At 41.5% G+C, this 22,607-nt stretch overlaps 1 protein-coding gene across 1 annotated transcript in view; it reads left to right on the top strand.

Annotated features, from left to right (window-relative positions):
• The first annotated feature begins 929 nt into the window (after window positions 1–929).
• The window catches only part of LOC111247760 (sodium-dependent noradrenaline transporter-like), a 36,232-nt gene continuing 14,554 nt past the window's right edge, over window positions 930–22,607 (top strand). The window contains exons 1-3 of the mRNA XM_022799076.2: window positions 930–1,077; window positions 1,261–1,507; window positions 22,027–22,105. Of these exons, the coding sequence (XP_022654811.1) occupies window positions 22,027–22,105 (79 nt within the window). The 5' untranslated portion in view covers window positions 930–1,077; window positions 1,261–1,507. The remainder of the gene's footprint in view (window positions 1,078–1,260; window positions 1,508–22,026; window positions 22,106–22,607) is intronic.

The following is a 22,607-nucleotide window of genomic DNA, read 5'->3' as shown; positions in this document are numbered from 1 at the left end:
TTTTGCATTTGAACACTCAACACTATTACGTGCTACGCTGTCTTAATCTCAACATATAGCATGTGTAACTCGTCTATGCATTATACATAACCATATGGTTTAAAACACCTAGCAGATAGGTGATAATACAACGTTTTTCTATACACATGCTGTACAGCTCCAAGCAGATTTGATCACACCGTTAGTTACGATTATCTGTGCATCAGCATCTTCTTAAGAGGTTTCAAGTCCCTTCTTCCTTATAGCACGCTAAAGAACAAACAGGCTGGACCACGCAGGTCCTTCAAGCCTAGAATTCTTGCTCCGATATAAACGAGAGAAGACGGAAATCGTCCCTGGCAGTCATGGATCTTTCGTGCCTCTGACCGGACCGTCCTTGGTATGCTCAGGCTCCCCATCCACCGATCGAAATGACCCTGACTACGCAGATCTTTCTCTACTGTCCGCTCGACCTGCTGTCCGTTAACAGAGACATCTTTGTGTACCGTAATGTCCGACACGCTTCTTCATGTCGCTTTGAATGTAAAGCGGCTAAAGGCCATGTGCTTAACTGCCCAGGTTGACCTCTCTCGTCGGAGAAACCAGGCGCCTGGCTGCCGTCCAGAGCTCCTTGAACGATGGCGACAACCAGGACGATGCAATGAAAAGCTAAGAAGCATGAGAGCTGAGCTGAAAGCATAGATCATGTGCCCTTACTACGTGCCCTAGAGACTTCCCGGTTAGTTTTACTTCGTAGCGAACTAGGCACATATCCTTACTAGCGCTGGATGCAGGCACGAGCCCATGCTCTCTTCCCGTATTCTGTTCTTTCTTCTCGCTTACTTCTATCGTTCAGTTCATAGCGCGTGCAGAAGGTTGAACCCTCCCCCTTGGCAGCCGTGTTTCTGTTGTACGTAGAGGAGAGGGCGGGACCTTTGAGCTCCTCCTCACATGCCCGCCTCCACCGGAGCAAACTTCGTAGACGCGTTGTGAATTGAAGAGCGCACGACTTTCCGTGTGAACAACGATATACGATCGGAAGAACGAAGAGCAGGGCGCATCTACCGGCTCTCCACATTGCGGTGAAAACTGCAGCAGGTTAGTCGTGAGCAAGCTGGCTTGGATTAGTCACAAATCTACTGCGCATTATCCAAAAATCACTCATGATACCTCGAGGTCCTTCAAGTAGCCTTTTTACTTTCATAAAGACAACCGAACAATTTTTATTGTGGATCTGGCCAAGTTTGAATCGTCTGCTTTTAACAAACATGTGGAAACTAGGTGATCGGGTCTGCTGCCGGGGATTTTGATGGCAATCTGAATGCTTCTCAAGGTGCTTAATGAAGTTGGACACAAATCGAGGAACTGCGTGAAACTAGCTTTCGAAGAGTGAAACGGCGCACAGTGTAGACCACACGAAGCGCTCGTACGAAAATACGAGCCAGAAAAGGATTTCAAGTCCTATTCGTCAGAGCCCAAACGGAGGACAACTGTCAGCGCTTCTCGGAAACATCATAGGGTGCCCAAGGTAACGTATTCATTCACTTAAGCTCTCAGCATCTTTTTCTACTAACTTTTTTTGCCTCTTTTATAATTTGTTCACTTGCTTTCCTTTCATCAAGAAAACGAACATGTGTATGTGATCACCTCTAAAATAAAACCACCTACAAATATATAATGGTACTCAACAAGAATACGATTATTTTCTATTCAAACGCAGGGCTGTTCTCGTCGAGAGACCCGAATGTCTCACGGAGAATCTGTTTAAATTGTGTGTAGAGAGGCCCGACGACAAAGGAGAACTAAATCGCGTTATTCAAAGGCGCCGCCGAAGCCTAGGCTTTGGATGAAGGCCGGTCGGAGTTCTCCCTCAATTCATTTCGCTTCACGTTCGCTGTCCGCTCGGAACCAGCCGATGTGCGCGGGACATATTGTGGGCAAAAGTCATTGTCTTGCTTGACAGCCCCGAACAAGGTGGTTGCGACGGGCCGAAGAACGAAGCAACCACGTTCTGCTGTCTACCCAGTTGCAGCTATTTTGGACGCCGGCAACGGTAGCAGCGGCACCACGGTTTTCGCGCTACTACAAACTTGACAAATTTCTAGAGAACGAGAGCGCCCATGTTGGACTGGGTAATGTACTGGAAAAGCGGCAGCGGTAGCGGAGCGTCTGGAGACAACGCTCACGCAGCAGGCGGCTGGGAATAGTGAATAGGGGGTTACCGAGCTGCGGGGTTTGTTGCGAAGCAGCCTTTTGTCAGCAGTAGAAGCACACAGTGTTTGTCATCTCCCGTCAAGTCCCCCCCCTGCCCCGCTCGCCCCCCAGTCCGGCGACCTGAATTCAGTGGCGCATTCTCTTTCTCCGAAGACAACGGAAGGAAAGCCCTTTATGAACGGGTGAGGCGCTCAGAAATGACTGAACTCACGAGCGAGTGAACAAGAAGGTGAATGTAGCCTAGCTTAAGCCAGCAAGAAATGGAGTTGCAGTCTCATGGAGCAGGCCGTTAAATTGTTTGCCCACGTAACGGTCTATAGTTATAGCTTTCTGGAAGCTGCCAGTGCAAAGCTAAAGCAAAACAAAACAAAAAATTGGCAGAAATCGTTAGCTGACAACGACGGCGGGTTAATGACGGCGGGTTTATAAGTTAGTCACTACGGTAACAAATAGGAGATTACCTATTGGTGGGTCCTAACCCCTTGTCCAGACGATGCACGTCTGCGTGAAGGTTTGCTTTTACTGTGGCCGCCTCTTACTGCTTCTGATAAAATTAAATAGTGTGTACATAATAATGGAAATATTTAAACTACCGGCATCTATTTGTTTCTGCTATAGCGCCTTGATGTTTAAGCAATTGTTCATAGATATAGACATATTTTGTTTATCATTCTCTAGCGAACCCCTCAGGTTAGGTCAAAATCATAGACTCAAATGGCTGTCCAAATTGAATAAAAGAAAAGATCCAAGACAAGCGAAATATAGTAAAGTATTATGTTGGTAGCACAATTCACTGAGAGACTGCCATCTTGAAAATTGAAACGCAAGGAAAACTCGGTCTCTGGTAAGGAATTTTGTATAAGTCAATGCGCGCTTCAAACTTTCCACAGTCTAATGCGCTTACTTCGAACCTACAGATATCGAGAGTGAACTTCATCGCTTCAAAGAGCTTATACAAGATGTCCAGAAAGATCTACACTCGCGTCTTGAAAGCTCAGGAACGCTATTATTTCCTTCATTCAATAAACGCTAGCGTACCTTTCAGTTGTTTCTTTGTCTATTTCGGAGTGGGTGTATGTTTGAAGAAGCGGAACCATATCATGGAAATGTTGCAGGGTCTAAGGTTTCAACGGATAATTACGTCAGTTTTTGGGGGTTTAAGAAAATCACTCGAATAGTGAGACAAATAATGAGGCCCAAATCGATTAAATTACTCTCTGCTATTCCCTAACAAAGAGTAATTCACTGCAAACTTACGTTTGGTTAACATTGAACTCTCTGACTAGTGTTCACTGCGGCACGAAACAGTATTGATTAAACTGGTTATTGGTATCTTCGACTCTATAGCGAGCACGTATGGAGACCCGTACTTGACATTACTTTTATTTTTTAAGTTTTCTCTGGATGATGCAATTAAGTTTATTAGTTCAGCGCAACTAATCAACCCAAGAACTATCTTGCATACATTCGAATGCCGGGATTATGAAGCAGTTTTTTTATAAAGGAGATACACAGAAGCGCTTGTTGAACATAATACCGTCGCCAATTTGTCTTATAAATCTGACCTGATAGTACGCCCAGAAAACACGTGGAGCAGCTATTCCAGGGCATTTCAAAGCCTGATTTTCTGATAAAGCGTCCGAAAGTCGCATTGGTTCGATGTGTCGAGCGGAGGTTGCTATAACAACTAGGTCACGCCCACAGCACTTACGTCTACTTACGTTACTACGAGCAATCCATTCATTGCCGAGGACTACTTAATGAGGGCACAACATTCGCATTGAAGTATTATACCTACTAAGCAATGCATTTGTTCATATTTATCTAAGAAGGGACTAAGATACCAATGATCTTACATCACGCGGTAGCCTCGTGTTTTATCATCCCCAAATGTACAAGCTGGAAAATAACATAGTCGGCGACTCTAAACTAAGTGTGTCATGGTAACCCATGTTGGCTGCGGCCTACGCCTAAAACGCGGGGCCTATAGAATTGCAAAATGACAAAGTTCACTGATCACTTGAAATAGTAAACGTTACTAGGCTACCCCGTTAGCCATTATTGTATAGCTGCTGAGGAATCGGAACAAAATCTCCATTGGTCAACGTCAACATTAGCAATTAAACTAAAAAAGCTAAACATTATACGCCTTGCAGTGATCTTAAATCTGTGATACAAGCAACTATTTTGGAAGAGATGGGCATATCGACCGTCTGTCGGGTCGTTTATGTTCACCTTTTGCGATTTCCTGGTGTAGGAATGAGTCTTCAAATTCTCTCCGATGAGTTTAGATATCTTAATATTGCTTCACTCATAGTTACCGTTCAAAGACTTTTCGTTAGCTTAGAGATGGCGTATCCTAAAGCCGCTGGTCCGCCAGTAAAGCTAGGAATAAGAGAGGTTATCTATGCGCTTTAGCTGCATTGAATTAACTAATTCGTCAGGAGGTCTAACGGCGGTACGTCTGGGCGTAAAACTCGAAACCTTTATTTAGGATCGTTAGGAACACCCCAGTCCCGCTACGGCTTATTCAAATGAAAATTCACAACAGAATATGTCCAGCTGTCCGGGGGGTATTTACAGGATTAGAGTTGTGACGCTGCTATAAGAATATGTCTGAGATCCACAAAACACATCCAGATGTATTTCAGGTGGCTGAAAAAAAACGTGACATTCTATCAGAAGGCAGTAGTAAATGATCTTATAAAAATTATCATAGCTTTTTCGTCATAGAATAGAGCGTACACTTGTTACTTTCGTGAAGTTCAAAATTTACCCAACTCTGGGGGGCTGTTGATGAGTGTATGCGATTCAGAGTTTCACTTGAATAATTTTATCATAGACGAGTGAAGACTTTAAAAGCGTTCGAGGTCGATTAATGAATGGTTCCTATATAGATAAGATTCCAGTGAATCTGCTGTGGGATCGATAACGTGTTAATTGCAGTTTACTGCGTCGTCAGCCAGATATACAAAGTGGCACTTTCTATGCAAACAAAAGTTTGATCTTTCGGAACTCATACCTTCTTTATTAACTTAGATGAAGCACTTCCGGCCCTATGCTTGGGCACTGCAACTGAAGCCGTGATTATCAACTGAAATAATATATCGTCGATATAATATATAGTTGATTTAGCTTTTTAAAATAACTTATTCCTTCCGAAACTCTAAAGTAAGTTTAGGTAGAAAAACAACGAAAAAGTGATAACAAACCGTTACGTAACTCAATTCACTTGGTATCTTCAAGGTCATTCAGCAATGTCATATAGGACAAAGACATAATAGTCTACATCTCACAATATTGCCTGATGTTCATTCAAAGATGTTGATAACTACTATCATTCAAAATTGCCGCGGGAATTTGGCTTCAGAAACGGGCACCTATATTACACTTATATTGGCCACTTGTTTGTCATATTTCCTATTGCTCTACCACCACTAATAGCGCGATCCAGCAAATGTTGATTCCTTTTTGTAGAGACAAATGACAAGTCTCGTTTACAAAATTAGACCCTCTGGTAGAGACAACACCTCCTGTGAAGGTACACGTTACAAGAACCAATACGCACCGACCTTACTTTCGTTTATGTCACCAAATAAGCTTGTTAAGGAAAGACAGCCGTAATTCTGCCAAAATACTTTGAAAAATCATAGGTTATAACCTTGCACAGCTAAAGATTTTTCATGGTTTTATTAGCTCTCTCAGATAATGTAAGCATCGACTATGTATTTTCGTAAAAATATACTCGCCTTTTAAATGACTTGTACGCAAGCACACATATCTCCGACGTTGCTTTTCTTTACAAGGGTAAATTTATATGGCGGCACCGTTTAAATATCTATTATTTTCCGAAGGATTATCCCGTGTTATATATAAATTCAATATAAAGAAGCTATTGCGAGGAGAAATTACCAAGTAGCCCGGAGTATTGAGGCGTGCGGCTGACAATGCAGCCCATAAAACATGGAGAAAAAGGAGGAAAGAAAGATCGAAAACGATGATTAACGCAGCAACAAGACAGAATCATTCTCATAAAGCTACAGAAAACTTGATTTGTAACGGTACCTCGACTACGTTAGAGAACGGCAGAGCCTAGAGTTACTGCGTCCATCAGAACCCGACAAGGTTGTATGTTAATTAATGGCTTTAACTGTCATAGTGCAAGCGTTTTAATTGGGCTAGACGGTTTTTTTCAAAATTGGGTAACTGGAAGCTTAGAAAAAATCTGTCTTCCAGATTTTGGACAGTAACGCTCAACAGTTTTACAGGCATTGACACGAACGTTTCGACGAGTCCTATGTAACTTAGCATGCCAAGCATCCGAGCAAAGACAGTACCGGCCGTGACTTGTGCTTATGGCGCAAAAGCCCCACATTTTTATTAACGATATTATGAAAAAATGACAATACAGTGAGGTAGTTCAGAAAAAAAAACGATGTCCCAGATACGAGAATGGTTCCGGGATAGGAGTTGCACGACAAATCACTATATCATATGGCAAAAGGCATCTTTGAGGTCTTTACCGCTAATCGTGCTGAGGTTCTGTCTCAGCTGAGAAATTATTCCGATTTCGATCTGATCGAGAATGTGCAACATTATATCAAAGGTCGAATCAGGGCCCGACAGGAAATGACAAACATCTAACAACTTGAAGACTTAAATACTTCCCAGAACTCAAAATAAGAGGCCGGGACGCTGACGTAACGAGAGTAGTGCGAAAGCGCATTCGGGGTTCGTCAAGCCAATACACTCAAAAACTATTTATTGTAATCTAAAATATTTGTATCAGTCCGTTTTACCCGGCGACGCTACCCTAATCGGTCGCCGTCGTCCGACGTTCCGCGCTTTCGCAGACTGTGCTGTCGTCTCAGCTTGGGAGCAATCTGTTGAACCACTTGTTCCTGAATAGGATCTTAACGTTGGTCAAATAAAGCATCCAAGCCATTGAGGCGGACGGTACTGTTTATCTAGATTTTCCAGAGAAACTGCCGCAGGCCTTCCGGAATTGCCGGCGATGGCTTTCTTTGGATTGAGACTCCCCTTTTAAACAAAATTTTGTCATACATTTTCGCATATTGTGATTCAGGAAGCTCGTGCCCTACGGAGTTCACCATTTCTTCGCGCCAGTAATTCGCGGGCAACTGCCAAAGTAGTCTCGAGCCCCTGGCCGGATTCCTCGTTTCTCATAATACTGCGCTTTCAAGTTTCGAATAGCCCGGGAGGCGTTCGGACAAGTTTTATACAAACTTGCACTACATGCTGCACAAACCTTCGGCGTCCTACGGAAACAATGGGCACAGCCCCTTGGTTTCGAGGTCATAGAGGATGCCCTCCACAAGCATTAATCAGTCGATTTTTCAGCCTGCCGTGAACACATTTATGATCAAAGAGGGTTCGCCATTTGATGTGCTGCTATCGTGAGAGCGAGAATGCCGTTGAGAAGGTTAGATAGTGTCAATACAATGGGGCGGGATCCCTCATTAGTCTTAACGCGACAGCGAAAATCGTTCTTGACGATACTGTGTGCAAAGATGGCGGCGACCTATTTTTCCGAAAGATCCGCTGTACTCGCTTGTACCACCGACAGTCAAACCTGTTTATTTGAGAGGGTCAGTCTTGCCCTGTTGAGCAAAATATATATATATTTTCTGATGAAAAATAATTTCATCATAAAGCACTTCATGAACAATCTGTTATTGGAAATATTTGGTTACCTTTGTCATTATCGTAATATTACTCTTCTATAAAAACCATTTATGTACACCGTATATATATTGTTCTGTATGTAGAAGTGCATACAAGCATGTTGGCGTACATGCGCTTCTATGCTTCCCAGAAAACCGAATATTTTTCATTGCATAGGCTTAGCAGGAACAAAACAGGTGATACTCTGAAAAAACGTAGGAGACAAAGCATTCCGGCTGAAGTCTAATGTTGTTAAAGGTGTAAAGGGATTGTAGAGAGAACTTAATTTCAATAAGGAGCCATCTTTTATTTGTGACCGTTTAGATGCGAAGAGATTTTAGAATGCTGTTCTTTCGAATGAGAGCCAATTCCGTACAATACCTGAGAAGCGTGAACAGCAGTGTTCTTTGAACATTGTTCTCTAAATTCCCACTATCCTGTTACAGTCATAGATAAAAAGTACGATTTATTCTTTAGAAGTCGACCATGAATCGATACATGCTATTTCAAGTGGCTATCACTAAGTAGATGAGGTACCCAAACTCCATGAGTTTGTCATGCAGGTGGATCCGACCGCTTTCATCTAATACGCTGAGAATACTTTAACTTCGCCTGATGAAGCATAAGTCTCCACCCGCAAGCGCCATTACGTGTACGTAAATGCCGTAGAGGTTGAGAAACTGTCGTCGTACATGGAAAAAATTATGAGCGTTTATCGGACTATTTTCTAACTTGATTATATGTTTTTTTAAGAGACATAGCGCGCCACACTCCAATTCCTCGGCCGTTTGAGACAGTCTCGCAGAATATATAGGCCTTTGTCACAGCTTAGACGCTTGAGCTGCGAGATGCGCCCGTCGATCAAAGACCGGCCTTCTATCTAGTTAACGGAATTACCATTTTGAAAGAACATAAGTACCGTCCAGAGTCGCGTATTTTTTGCCCCAGCGGCTCAATAGGCGTAAGCCCGACGATGGCTTAAAATACCCTACTCAAATACTATATTTGGTTAAAAGCCTCCGAATCGTCGCTTTTAGCGTAGGCATAATAGTGAGTAAAAGTGCTCGGCAGAGCGAGCTCATCTGATCTTTCTCATTTCTCTTTCGCTATAAAATTTATGAACCTGCTACTAGTTCGTACACAGGATGCTTCTAAAATGTACACTATTAATGTAAACATTTTTTAACGGGTCGTAATTTTCTTGGACGTAATTGGTTCTAATTGTAGGACGTAAGAAAATGATGAGCCGATTGAGATTAGTAAAGAAAATACTTTAAAATGTCATTGAAAATGTGGCAAAAAATATCGAAAGGAGCAGATCTAGTTCGAGTCGGATCAATTGAAATGGATAACACAGTTCAGGATATTTATAGACAACGTTCCGTAAAAACGAACTTTAAGGCGTAACGTAAAAACGAAAACTATGGCAAAATAATTAATTCACGAGCATCAACAATACAGTCCATGTCTATCGTGTTTCACAGCGTCGTCAATAAGCAAAATGTACCTTTCAACTCTATCAGTTCAGATGATAAGAAAACCATTTCGTGAACGGTACTCGCAGAAATTGAAAGGATACGCACAGTTTCCAGAGTACTTTATTAGGGGCAATGAAGTTATATACAAATCGGCATAATCGCACTTACATAGACAACTGTAACTCTGTTGTTCATTAACAGTAATTCTTTGAATTAATTGAATTGCGAAAATCTGCATTCAGTTAGAAGTTGACGAATGAGGAAGTTAACGAAAACCTTTAGTGAAGACGGCGAATTGGATCTTTAGTAGAATGGAGCGTTCGTACAATCTTTCAAATAAACAAGTCCAAACAAAGAGGTATGTACCTTATGGCGATACCTTAAAGAAAAAGTCTACGCCAAAAAACCGGCAACATCGAAAGCCATAATTATGCAAAAAAGTCAAATTAAATGTTTGTTGAAGTTTGTGAATCAATAGCCCCCCGTTATCAATACTTGTGATAAAGGAAGGGGTTATACATTTTATGTAAATTTGTTTACGAAATAGTTGTGCATATTTATAGATAATGAAAGATATTATTAAGTTGTAACACATTGTTTGAGACACGTTGCGTATCAAACCATTCTGTTTCCCATAAATACATCCATTGAAAGTGGCAGAAAAATGATGGCCTCTGCTTCCATATGTTCCTACAGTATGGACAAGACTCAGCTTGTTGTATGTTTTAGATCAAATACGAGTGTCCAGAGAATATTCCAATTAGTGAATTTCATATGGGATTTCATATGTGTGTAATCATTCAACTAGGACTGAGTTTCGAAGGATTCGACAAACGTGATAAATTACGGAGCAGTAACTTGCTACTACTTAGTTCTAGTTTAACTTAAACTAGAAATATATTGGTAAAACAACGCTTCTTGTGAAAGGGCTATGTTGTTTGTTTTCCTGCTAACCGTTACAGCCTATATGGATTATTCCATAGGCGGTAGATCATGTCGTCCAGGAAACATGGTTTCTTTAAGTTTTTTTTCTTACTAATTTCAGCCTTTTCCATATAAATTTTATTGCAGACCTCCACTCTGGCATACACAAACGTTTTTTTTTTTTATTTTGCGATTACCGCATAATGGCCCGCAATCGCATAGATTGTCGATTTTCTAACTTGGACAGTCTGATCAAGCTGACCCTCTTTCACTTAGGAAACGTTCTCTACCCCCCGGCGAAGACATTGTGGTCGTAGACATGTGTAGTTCTAGATAGACTCTATTTTTTTTCCTAGTGCACTAGGACAAGCAAGCTATTTAAATGTGTCCTTGTACACAGTCTTGTGCATTGTACGCACAAACGCTGCAAGCAGGTATTGATACAAGTCAAGATCAAGTTTTCAGAATCTAACCTTTCTTTTCAAGTTACAATTCTAGATGCTATTGATAACTAGTCGTATGATTATAACGAGAATCCTTCAAAATGGCTGTAACTCAACGAAAATTGGTAAAAAAAAAAGAAAAAAAAAACTTTAGGTATGTTTTCCTGTTGCACTTGTTTAAGCAGGAGGTACTAGGCGCGCTTTTACTGACGCGTCGAGCACCATGCCATAGATATTTCACGAAATGGCGTGTGACCACATAAAGCTACAGCTGTAACGTAATACAGATCGTTCCAAAAAAATTCCAGAACAATGGGAATAAAGTTGAACATGGTCCATTGCACAGAACCCCAATTGCCGTTATGTAACCGAAACAAGCCTTTGAGACTAGGCACAAAGAACAGATTCTACCTCCTGTCTATAATACAATGTCAGCTGACTAGACTTCTATTTACTCTGTAGAGGAATTTATATATCATTTCGTTCGCGGTTAAGCCCCGAATCGTATGAAAATACGACATATAGCATTGGCAATTGAGCTACTTAAGACCATTGGTATTATACTATGCGTAAGCCCCAGATCCTTTGTAACCTCTTCAAAACTTCTCTACTATAGGTATACATTACAGTATGCAACTCAAAGGTCAGAGCTGTTTTTGTAAAGATATTGATAAAACTTCCGTAGCTAGGCTATGAAGCGATCTCCGATATCGAATCACGAATGAACAGAGTAAGTAAGAGGGCTAATATCGAAATTGTAATACAAACAAACCGCCGAGACTAAAACACGCATGGATAATGGGACATAAACTTTAAATAAACATCGGGCAAAAACATATGCTTCGCTCTGATATCTACACGAATGTACAAGTGTTACCTATGTGTGGTAGGAAACACCGCAATCTCAAGCTCTGTTATATAAAGGCTTGTCAGACGTACTTAAGGAAGCTATCACGGGCCGAAGGAATGGTTTCGCTCAAGCCATACACGAGACTCTGGCAATTCCCACTTGGAGATGAAGGTTGAACTATATTATGTATCAGACACAGATAGGAGCACAGACGCATTGGGCACAACATATCAACCCTAATAGCCGCTGAACAGTAACCACTCCATGTTGGCTAGCTTCTAATAATAAACTATCGAGTACTATTTGAAACTTTGAGTGCAACTGTTTTGTTAAGTAAGCGTGCGAAATCTATAAATCTGTCTGAAGCTCTCCTGGGGTATCTGGGATCCATCCAGTTTAAGTGAAGTACATGATGAGCGCATGGTTCTCTCCTCTGACTGCAGAGCAGCTCATACAAACAACAATATTTACAACTACTTCAATCATAACTTTCCCTGAAACTTTACGCATTCTTCGCTAACTTCGGCCATAGTACTTAACACAATCAAAAATGCCGTGCACTTCCATGGTAATAGATGCCTCTCGCGCTCTATTTTCACTAGTGAGTGTCCTGCCCTAAACAGCAGATAGCAGCAGGGGTACAACGCCTCTCACAGTACCGGCTCGGAATTGCGGTCCACTGACTTCCTCGATCCCAGATCCTTATCGCATCGACGGCACCTTAACACCGACGTCGTCTCAGTTCATCTCATTAGGACCAGGAACGAGTCTTTACATATGCCCTGGATAATATTATGCTCTGAGCAACAACGAGTTGATCTGACAAGACACTGGCATACAGAGAAGCTCGTATTTGTATTAATTAAATGACGCTCTCGACAAATGTGTTCGTAAAGGCGGAGCCGTTCGATGCTCGAAAAAAGAGAGAGAATAACAGACCGGTCTTATCGGACACATTGCTATCAAAATAGTTTTGCATGGAAAAGAGCAATCTACGGATTAGAGTAAATATCTCGAGTCCATTTTATGTTAAGAACTATCTTTAGAAACGACAGTGACAAGCTAATATGGTTCACGTAAACATACTGGCGTAACACCATGGCGCCAATATAGGACGCAGTCCAATTGGGGGCATACCGATATAATTGTTAGGTTAGGTTAGGTTACGAGACCGTTTCCCAAACATCATGGCAGCGCTATGGATGTCGCTAGCGTCATTCCGTATAATACAAACGCCATAAACACAGTTATACCATAATTTCAGCGGAAATCGAAATAGACCTGTAAAAAATCCAAAAGAAACCGTTGGTAATCTAAATACTATAAACATTATTTTTGTTGTGATTTTATTCTGCCGACGCTGTTAATATTTACACAATAAATTAAATATAACTAAGCTATCAAAGGTCAAACTAACAAAACTAGATCTGATTTGGCGCTACTAATTACTCCACCACCTTATGAATCAAAAGCAACTGAAAGGATTCTCTACTCTTTTATCAAGAGATAGAACGCTTTTCAGGAATATTTCACCAATCAAATAGAGCCAAAATATAAAAACACTCGCGAGACGCTCTTATTTCTTCGGAAGCCTTTTGAAGCCAAACGCTTAGAGACAGGTCTAACGGTAGGTAAAGAACTGTCAGAGTCTGCATCATCCGCCTATTAGGGAGCTTGTAAGTTACGGTTATCTTTGTGACGTCGCATTTAAGACTGAACAAGCACGAGCCGCACGATGCGAATCAGGATTTAACTACACCTATAGCGAATTAAACGCGAAATTCATGAAATGTGATGCGTGAGGTTGGCTAGGGGCTTCGTAATTTTTCAAGTTACTTGCGTCCATTACATCGTGGACGCAGGTAACTTGAAAACGGTCACCATGGCGGTCGAACTGCATATTATCAGTTTCCAATCATAATACGGACGATACAATAATATGGATATGTAACACGTCTTTTTTATGCGTAATGACGATCATTTCTTGTATAAATGCTTGATTTAAGTAAAGCTGACCTATTCTCGCCTAAACAGGCCTGAGTTCTGGCCTATCTTGGAAAACGAAAGAAACTTCTGTCCCACCTTCCTTCTACTAGCGCATCTTGCAGTTACGGGATGACTACGGTTGGATTATACTTTATTCGTCGCTAAATCTTGTACTTATCAACTGACTTAAGAGTAAATAAATGTAATTCATGTGTAGTTGGCCGGTTTAACCTGTTTGCATGAGGTTGTTAGAAGGATAAACGACGACCCCCCTCAGATAGTCAGAAAATTCTACACCCCTCCGCCCGCCGTAGAAAGCACAACAATGATCCCAAATAACAAGATAACTACACGACTAATGAATGGCTGGTCTACGAAGACAATTATTAAGAAACAGGTTAAAGTATAGGACGAGTGTTCTGGCTTAAAGCTAATACATATACTTATGTGCAAACCTGTCACTCCCTTGTAACTCATATAAGATGCGAATGTATTTTACGAAGCACATGGCGCGTCTGATAGTCCAAAATTTAAACGATAGCAAGGGTATATTTCTTTGTTTATGTTTGAACGATGTAGTCGATCTATAAAGACTGAACTGTTCATGGAAATTCCAGATGTACATAGCTTGTGATGTTTATGTCTGAATAAATAATTACTTTCCTGAACAGTAAAACGCAATGTCTTGTGAAGATTTCAAGCCTCTCAGATAAACGTCTGAGCTCACAAAATGCCTCTCTAACAGCCCGGATGGATATAAGCCAAACGTCTTCACCCGAACCGTTTGCTACTTCTCAGGGCAGCGCTTAAGTATGATGACAAAGAAACTTTGTGAGTATTTCCACTGATCTTGAATTTTTTTTGCACGAAATCCGCGTTCGTTGGGTGGTGGGATTCAAATAGCGTGATAAAGCTCTTTTGCTTTCTACATATATGTGTGAAATTTTCAAAAAAACGAAAGATCTAAACACTAAAAGTTTATCGGTTGGAAAAACACTGCCATGGAGCACCCTCGTAGCTCCTTCTCATTTTCTAAAAAATCGTTTATTCAAATTCATTAGGCCGTTTGACGAACAACAGTACGTGAAAGAATGCTTCATCCATAGGGGAAAGGGCCCTATATTAGCGAGAACTATCTATATATATTTCAAAATATGAAGTGCAGAAATAGACAATAGGAATTGAATTGGATTAATTTCCGGAGCAATTCAAGAGTTGAACTTTTTTTTTGTACAGTTCAAAGGTTTGCATTGATATGACTCAATGGCACCTTAAAACGATGACCTTCAGAATGTTTAGCTGTTAACCATGAAACCTCATTTACTTCGCTCGATGAACGCCGTCATTGAAAATCGTGATCAATGTGCAAATCACATCCTTACCTTTTTCTCTTTTATGTGGCAGATAATAATCAACATGCAGAACAGTCCTTTGTAATGAATGTAATACTAAATATGCATATCGTTAGCTGAACTGAAGAGCGCTGTCCTGCGATGGTCTTTTATGGCATTTAGGTTCTGTCGTCTTTGAAGGCGATCGCTACTACCATGGTTTGCAATAACGCCTGAACCTGTTCCGCTGCCGCTGCAGCGGTTATCATGTGTTCTTTTACTTAGGACCAGCACCACCATTTGCTCTCCCATTTGGGGAATCTATTATTTATAGAGGGGCTCAGCGTGGCGACTTCGAAAGGTCGTTCTAACCTTGAAATCGCATCAGGGCTTATCGTCATAGTACATGTACATGTACGTATAATCATCATACGTAGTTCAAATGCGCTGTCCAATGGGGGAAACGAGCAGTAGCGCTAGAAAGGGTGCCTAGCGTTTTCACTGCATCCTAGGCAGAAGTGGCAGCACACACATCGTCACTACCCCGTATATGTCGTCTAGCCGAGTCCATCTTCAGCGTGGCTAACCTCCAACCTGGCAGCCTCCTAAACAGAAGCACTGCCTGCTGACTTCCACAGAGGGCGGTGCTGCCACCGTTGTCCTGCAACCAAGCAACTGGACTCAGGCGACGAGAAGGTGACCCAAGCGATGAAGTTAAGCCGGTAGTCCGGGCCGGCGAAAGAAAGACGAGAATTTAATAAACGAATTCCAAAGTAAGCTTTATTCTTCTATTCATATTTGTCACCCCCTCCCCCCGGCTGCTTCACGTCTCGTTCCCTTACTGCCCTCATCCCCAAAAGCTGCCAGGGCACACACCATCACCGCCCATCTTGTCCTCCCTTTTCATCATTGTCGCCGTCGCCGTCGTCTTCCTGGTCCACTTCGTTAGTGGCGGCCTTACACGCTTCACGTCGCTCTTTCGCTCTTCGCGACCCTCGCAGCAACCGGAACAGCAGTTTCATCTACCGACGAAGACTGTGTAGAGCGTCGCTACCGTACGGTGACGCCGTATTGTACTAATGCAGATGCTGCAGCTGCTGCCCAGTAGTGGTGCTTGCCCGCTCGTCCTGCTACTGCCGACGCGATGGTGGCTGCGACCTGCCAAAGGCATGGCGGATCCGCGAGCCACGGCAGTTCGTTGTCCTGCCTCATTCTACCAACGCGACACATACTCTTTCCTGTCTGACGTCGCTTCTTCATGGCGAAGAAAGTGGATGTTCAGAGATGCCTTGCAGGAACTAGACCGGGTATGCAGAGGTAGGGTAACTGGGAGTGCAGAAGAGCGCCGCAGTGATGCTGCTGCCGCCGGAGTGCTGCCGCTGGTGAAAAGAACTTGCGCGTTTTCTTTCCGGTGCCCATTCTTTACATGACCCATTCCTCACCGTGCTCGAGTCAGACTCATATTTTAGGGACAACAATCTAGCATGAGAATGTCCGCGGAGCGCCTCTCAGTTAAACACATAACATCTGGAAGTCAGGATTTGGGGGTGGTGTGACGGTGGCCCGCAGTGGTGGATTGGATAGAGAGTGGATTGTCTACTTCGCTGAGCTGGGGTTTTTCGCCCCTTCAAACCACCTATCAGGGATGGGGTCATGGACAAGCGGGTTAGTAAAACGAGTTGTTTGGAACAGGGCATAGCTTCGGAGGGATGTCGGATGAAGGGGCGGAGGACAGGGGGCAGTAGGACGGAACGATGTGGTAGGGCTTAAAGGGTATATGTCTGCTGTCAAAGAAGAAGACGAAGGCGATCAAGAAAAAGTCCGTCGCTTCTCGCATTCTCACCCTTCACCTGTATGCCTGCAGCTCCGTTCAGTTGCTGCTGCTTTTTCGCTGTTCCGAGTCGTTTGGATGAGGGTCCCGTACCGTACTGTAAGTTCTGTTGACCTTCATTCAATTATGTCTGAAAAGAACAGGAAAAGACCCCTCTACGGAAGTGAAACTAGGTTAAAAAATGCTTTATCCATTGATTTTTATGCGTACATCGCTTGGTATGTACACAAAATGTACACGTCCGGTCTGTGCCGTTAGACGGAACTGATCCTTTTCATCTCTAACCTGCTGCGACACTTCACGCGATGCGGATTGAAGAGCACGAGCTGTATAGTACCGAATCTTTTTCACGACCTCTCGCAGGCTGAACGTTATATTATAACATCTTATTTAGTAGACTGGCAAAATAAATACGATTATGATTTAATATACAGTAGAAAAATAAGTGATGCAAGCTACTTTAATTATCACGGTTATACCCACACTTGATCAGACAACATTTGTAACAACAGAGAAGAAAACCAAAGGAACTAATAAAGAGAATAGACGAAATACGTCCTATGCGGATAAAAAAGAAGGCAGATTCGGGGAACGGGGAGCTGATTATTCAAGTCCTACGTAAATTGAGTCATACTTATTTTATTTATAATACTTGATTTATTAGACGAAATGTAGCTTTCTCGTTACTTTAGCGAACAGTGATTCGTTACCTGCAGAGACGTCGGAAAAATGTGTTCAGACAGAAAAGATCTTCTACATGTCAGGCGATAAGAAACAACACGATCCGAAGTCAAAGTAAACGTTCGGGTTGTGGATTTTATAGTGATCCCGCCAAACTATTGCATTACTACAGACAAACCCACATTCCTCTACCAACTACTGACGAGTTTATTGTAGGAGGATCGATTGAATATGATTACCAGAATCATTATACAATATTGCTTGTCTGCTGCATAGCGAAAGGCCACAAGAAGTGACGTTGAGCACGCATTTACTCAAGAGAAGTTTGAACTTATATCGCGACTTACTTTGTTTGTATATTCAGTGTGTTTCTAGTGGCCATAGAGATAACAATGAAAAACATCTCGTTCAGTAGCTAATTCCTTAACTGTTTTTACATGTCTGTAAGTATAGAACATCGTCAGTAACAACTTCATCGCGGTCGATTTTACATTTAGAAGCGGTAAGTCGCACGAATTTTTTTTTGTCTTTAATCAATGCTGTGTTTCACACTGAGTACGCGTGCGTGAACAGTGGCTTCTCAGTACGATCGGATTACTGCATGCAGAGACAGAACTTACTGACTGTAAGTGGGCGTAGGGACCCAGATTGCTCTTCAGAGAGGAGCTACAGTGCCTGTTTCTGAGGTTTATCAAAGCACGGTTCCCGAATCACACATTTAATTAACGGTTGTATACATATAAACGGAAATATCTAAATGAGCAATTTTGAATATAGTGGTTTCAAAAATAGATCAAGCGCCTTGTGGAAAACTTATTCAGGGTAATTGTCGACTGTCGAAATGCTTAAGTCACTTGGCTTCTGCACCACGTCAAAACATTATCGGACTTTTACGGAACATTACGATAGCCAAGTTTACGGCTTGAATCGCGTACGTACCTACGCACGTACAGATGGTGTCGTAGTTCGTGTACCGCGCTGACGTATTCATTTATTTCTAAAAACTTTTCTTCCTAAGTAGGCTTACGGGAGAGTAGACTTACTTAAGAGGTTACAAACGACCTTGACAAAGTCATCATGTACTCGATGATCAGTTTAATGAAAACATCCCTTTATTCCCAAGTGCTCCTACTTCGAGTCCTATTTAAATGTTAGTAGTTGAACAAATAGGCAATCTGACGGGGTTTTAAGGTCAGCGATCTGTTCCATGCATGCAAGGCACGTGCTTTGCCTTTTTAGTGCGTACGACAGCAGACTTCGCCGAATTGTATGTGAAGACAATTTATTTACTGATTTCTGAAGTTTCGAGGATATTTCTAGTATTTCTTTATGTGTTACGACGTCTTTATGGCGTAAACACAAACACGTCCAGAACGCAGTGTCAATTCGCTAACCCAGCCTAACAGACCTAACTTAACCTGTTAGTTTAGACGGACCAGCTATGCGCTGATTGAATGTCTACGATTATTAATTAGTACTTGTTTATATATATATATATATATATATTTTTTTTTTTAATATTTAAAGTTGTTATCGTAAAAAAGGTTTCATATTTTATTAGATCCGTTGGATTTTAAGTTCTTCTGTTGTTTCACCAGCTAGACTCCTACCTAGTGAAGATATTAGAAGTCTATTTATGCAAAATCTAGATTCAAAAACATATGATGAGTATCTCGATTTTGAGATACAGCATATTACTTTGTGTAGGCTAAAACAAAAATGCCTTAGGTGCGTAAAAGTAGGCAAAAATTAATTTACTATGTTAATCTTTATGTTGAACGGGGTCGAATGTCTCTATACAAACATTTGTACCGTTAACCGTGAAACATTAGACGAAAATATATATCTAATAAATAGCCTTTTATATAGTTTTAGATAAGATAGAGGAAAGGCCAATAGAAATCAGTGGCCAACACCCTGTCTGCTGACATCCAATGTACAGGCTCTGTCATATGGTTTCTCGAAAGACCGGATTATCGCAACAATGAGCTAACGCCATCTTTGCTAGTTTGAGTCGCAAATCCCCAATATCGTGCCTGCACATATTAGAAACATTCTTGCTTTAAATCGGCATTGTCCTTTGCGACAATCTCCTAATAATTCATTATCACATAGAAATGGTAACACTATTAAAGAGTTGAATTTACAATTGAGTGGCACTCATATTATATTTCGAAATACTGATAGGTTTAAAAGTAGGCTGTAGGTTTGAAAAGTAGGCCTCTTCGTCGCTAAGCGACCCTTTCACCTTGGGCGTCAAGCGAATCATCTTCAGTGTTCTATTGCATCTTCATAGCAGATGCGCACAAGCCTACCTGCGCCAGGTAAAAAAAAATACGTGTGTTTTTCATTTTTTATCGATCAAATAACAGATAATAAAGCGGCCAGTTGTAATTAAACGTTTAGGCTAACATCAGTCTCGCGATCGAGTGGAGCGTACCAACTTTGAAAGCTGTGTAAGTATCCGAAATGCACAGCGAGAAATCAAATCGAAAAGCACAATGTACAATGGAAAAGACGACGAACGGATATCACAATGACGGCATATACATGGGGCAAATAGGTCGAGGAAGATAAAGAAAGTTGAATGAAGCCTTCGGTATTACGCCCGTTCTCTCCCCTCTCCCCCAGTCAAAAGGGCAGCTGCTCATCTGCCGAATATTATTCTGCTATATACGCGCGGATATATTCGACCTGCCGAGTTCCACTAGCCAGGAACAATTCGAAAAATTAAACTTCAATGAAAAATAACTCGATAATGCATTCGAGCAAGGTCCATCGCCAGTTATTACGTTGAATTTAATTTGTTTTTCCACCAGTTACTTGAGTAACGGAATTTAAAGCGTGCCTAACGTTGCGCTTTTGAGCTATGGATTTAGGCCTTAAAGTTACTAAGCGCCCTAAATGTGTGGATTACCGTCTGAATGAATAACAGCAGTATATCTTTCAATTAATGTCATTTACCTGATTTTCAGTATCGCGAGAGTAAATACGCTCGTAGTTCCAACGCCTAAACCAGCCGTTGAGCTTCGAGCAGCTTTCTTTAGAAATGCCCCAGCCTTACCTTAGGTAATATTAGCTTAAGCGCACAAGCATATATTTTTGCGTGAGATGTCCCTTTTGTCCCTTGCGCACTTCCAGTTGAAGTATTATAACGTTATCAACTTCCTCAACACTAACTTGTAATATTATTATGAGTTAAGATCTAACAGGGCCATACGAATAGAGTTTTATTTTGTTGCCTTTGTTTTAATCGTGAGGAATGTTACAACTGCATTGCATCGACACATAGGCCTCTTGGTAGGCCTGTTGATTCTCGCTTAGCTCAAGCAGGCACAGTAATTGTTACCACAAGGGCACTTCCTTCATATTCACGTTGAAATTTGAAAACGTCGCCGAGGCCTCGAATTTGTTTGTTCCTCGCACTTACGACAGCTTCACTAAACTGCTTCTAAAAAGTGGACCAAACCAGTATTCCAAGCAGATCATTAGCAAAAAGTAGCATTTTGCAGAATTGGTAAGCCAAACGAATTGTCCTCTTAGGAACGGGGTTTTTTACCGCGGTAGACAGCAGTTTATCGCGATCCAGTCGGGATAACTGGTTTGTTGTTACCTGCTTGCGGGTTATTAGCAAGGTTCGAAACGATTATGTTGGAGTTATCTTGGAGTGCTGTTTTTAGCGTACTGGAAATAAATACACTTTGATCTAGTAGTAGAAACCCCAGATTTCGCTCGGTTCCCCCCAAATTGTTCTCGAATACTCTTAAAAGTACAGAGAAAAAGTGTTGAGTTTTCTGTCCCGAAAGATCCTTCACACAATGCTAGAACAGCTGAATCGAGGCCTGTCGTAGAGCTAAAAAAATATACGTTTAGTACCGTTTTTAGCGTGGGTTTAAATTGTTTATCGGTTGTTCCCGCCATTTATGGTGCTTTTGCTGTCCTTCTAAAAGCATTTGCAATGAACATTTATTTCCCCATATGATTATTTATGATAAGACACATAATAATACCTTATAAAGAATTTCTTAGAATCGCCTCCTGTTTGTCGGGATAAGCCGTACCCTGCGTAAGTAAAAAAAACTCAAGGCGGAGCACTCAAGTTGACAAACTTTAATGAGCTGTTTGTCGTAATTGCCATGCATTATTAGCATTTTAGTATTAAAAAAAAGTGCTTCATTCAATGCAGAGAACTCGAACGAAGGTAAGCTATTATTCAATGTGTTCGCCCAGGATGAACCCTCATTCTGATTTTTGACTTCTTTTTATGCCCGAAATCCACGTTATTGCCAGTTTTCATGCGGTTTTGTGAAGACCGAGGAAGGGTATTTCTCGGACGCGAACCGGAAGGTCCTCAATAGAATTTAAGGAGCTTGAAAATCTTTTAGACATAATTTCAGAAACAACTCACAAGAAGAGTTGGGGTTTAGGTGCCCCACCCTGTATACCCGTATATACAATCTCACAGAGCGGCAATTATTCGGATCTGAAGTTAAACACACAGCAGCAGCACAAACAACAATACTTTAATTAAACAAAACTAAATAAAAATAGTTCTTTTACTACATGCTTGACGATAATTTCTAGTTGCTCATATCATTTTTTCTTCGGTGAGTTTTTGTTTCAGATGAAAAATAGCAGCGGCATAAACGTGGCCGAAGATTCGAGTGAAACGGAAGTCGACACTCCACCATCGACGCGTGCAGGTAAGAGCCAGTAAGCTTATCAAACCTTAATAGTGCAGTTTATCGATAAAAGGCCTAATTGTTGCATGAACCTTGAAAGGCCAAAAGCAGACGCGCTGCATCGACTAAGTTAAACGGCTCGCTGAATCTGGTTTACCTAATGATACGAAGAGTCTAAATATGATCCCAAAAATGTGTACAAATGACTAATTTGATACTGGAGTAATTACGGGTTCAAAAATCGACGACACCGTGACTCATTCCGATATGTTTGACGAGCTGATAAACACGACCATAAATTTCGAACCATGAGATTCTCATTCTGAAAAGGCCGCTCACATTTTAATAAACATGCCATACCAGCAATTCGTGGTTTCTTGTTAAGAATCATCCTTTTTCCTCACAACTAATCCGAGTGAACGTTAAATGAGAATGAATGGTAAAAACACAGGATCATTTGATAGATGCCTCCGAGTGTAGGGCACTCGGAAATGGAGAATGTTCAAAACGAGTTTTCCTAATT

Source organism: Varroa destructor, unplaced genomic scaffold, assembly GCF_002443255.2.
Source record: "Varroa destructor unplaced genomic scaffold, Vdes_3.0 BEIS01000003.1, whole genome shotgun sequence".
Taxonomy (NCBI): domain Eukaryota; kingdom Metazoa; phylum Arthropoda; class Arachnida; order Mesostigmata; family Varroidae; genus Varroa; species Varroa destructor.
The sequence above is the reverse complement of the archived record's forward strand: the minus strand, read 5'-3'. Positions and strand labels throughout refer to the sequence as shown.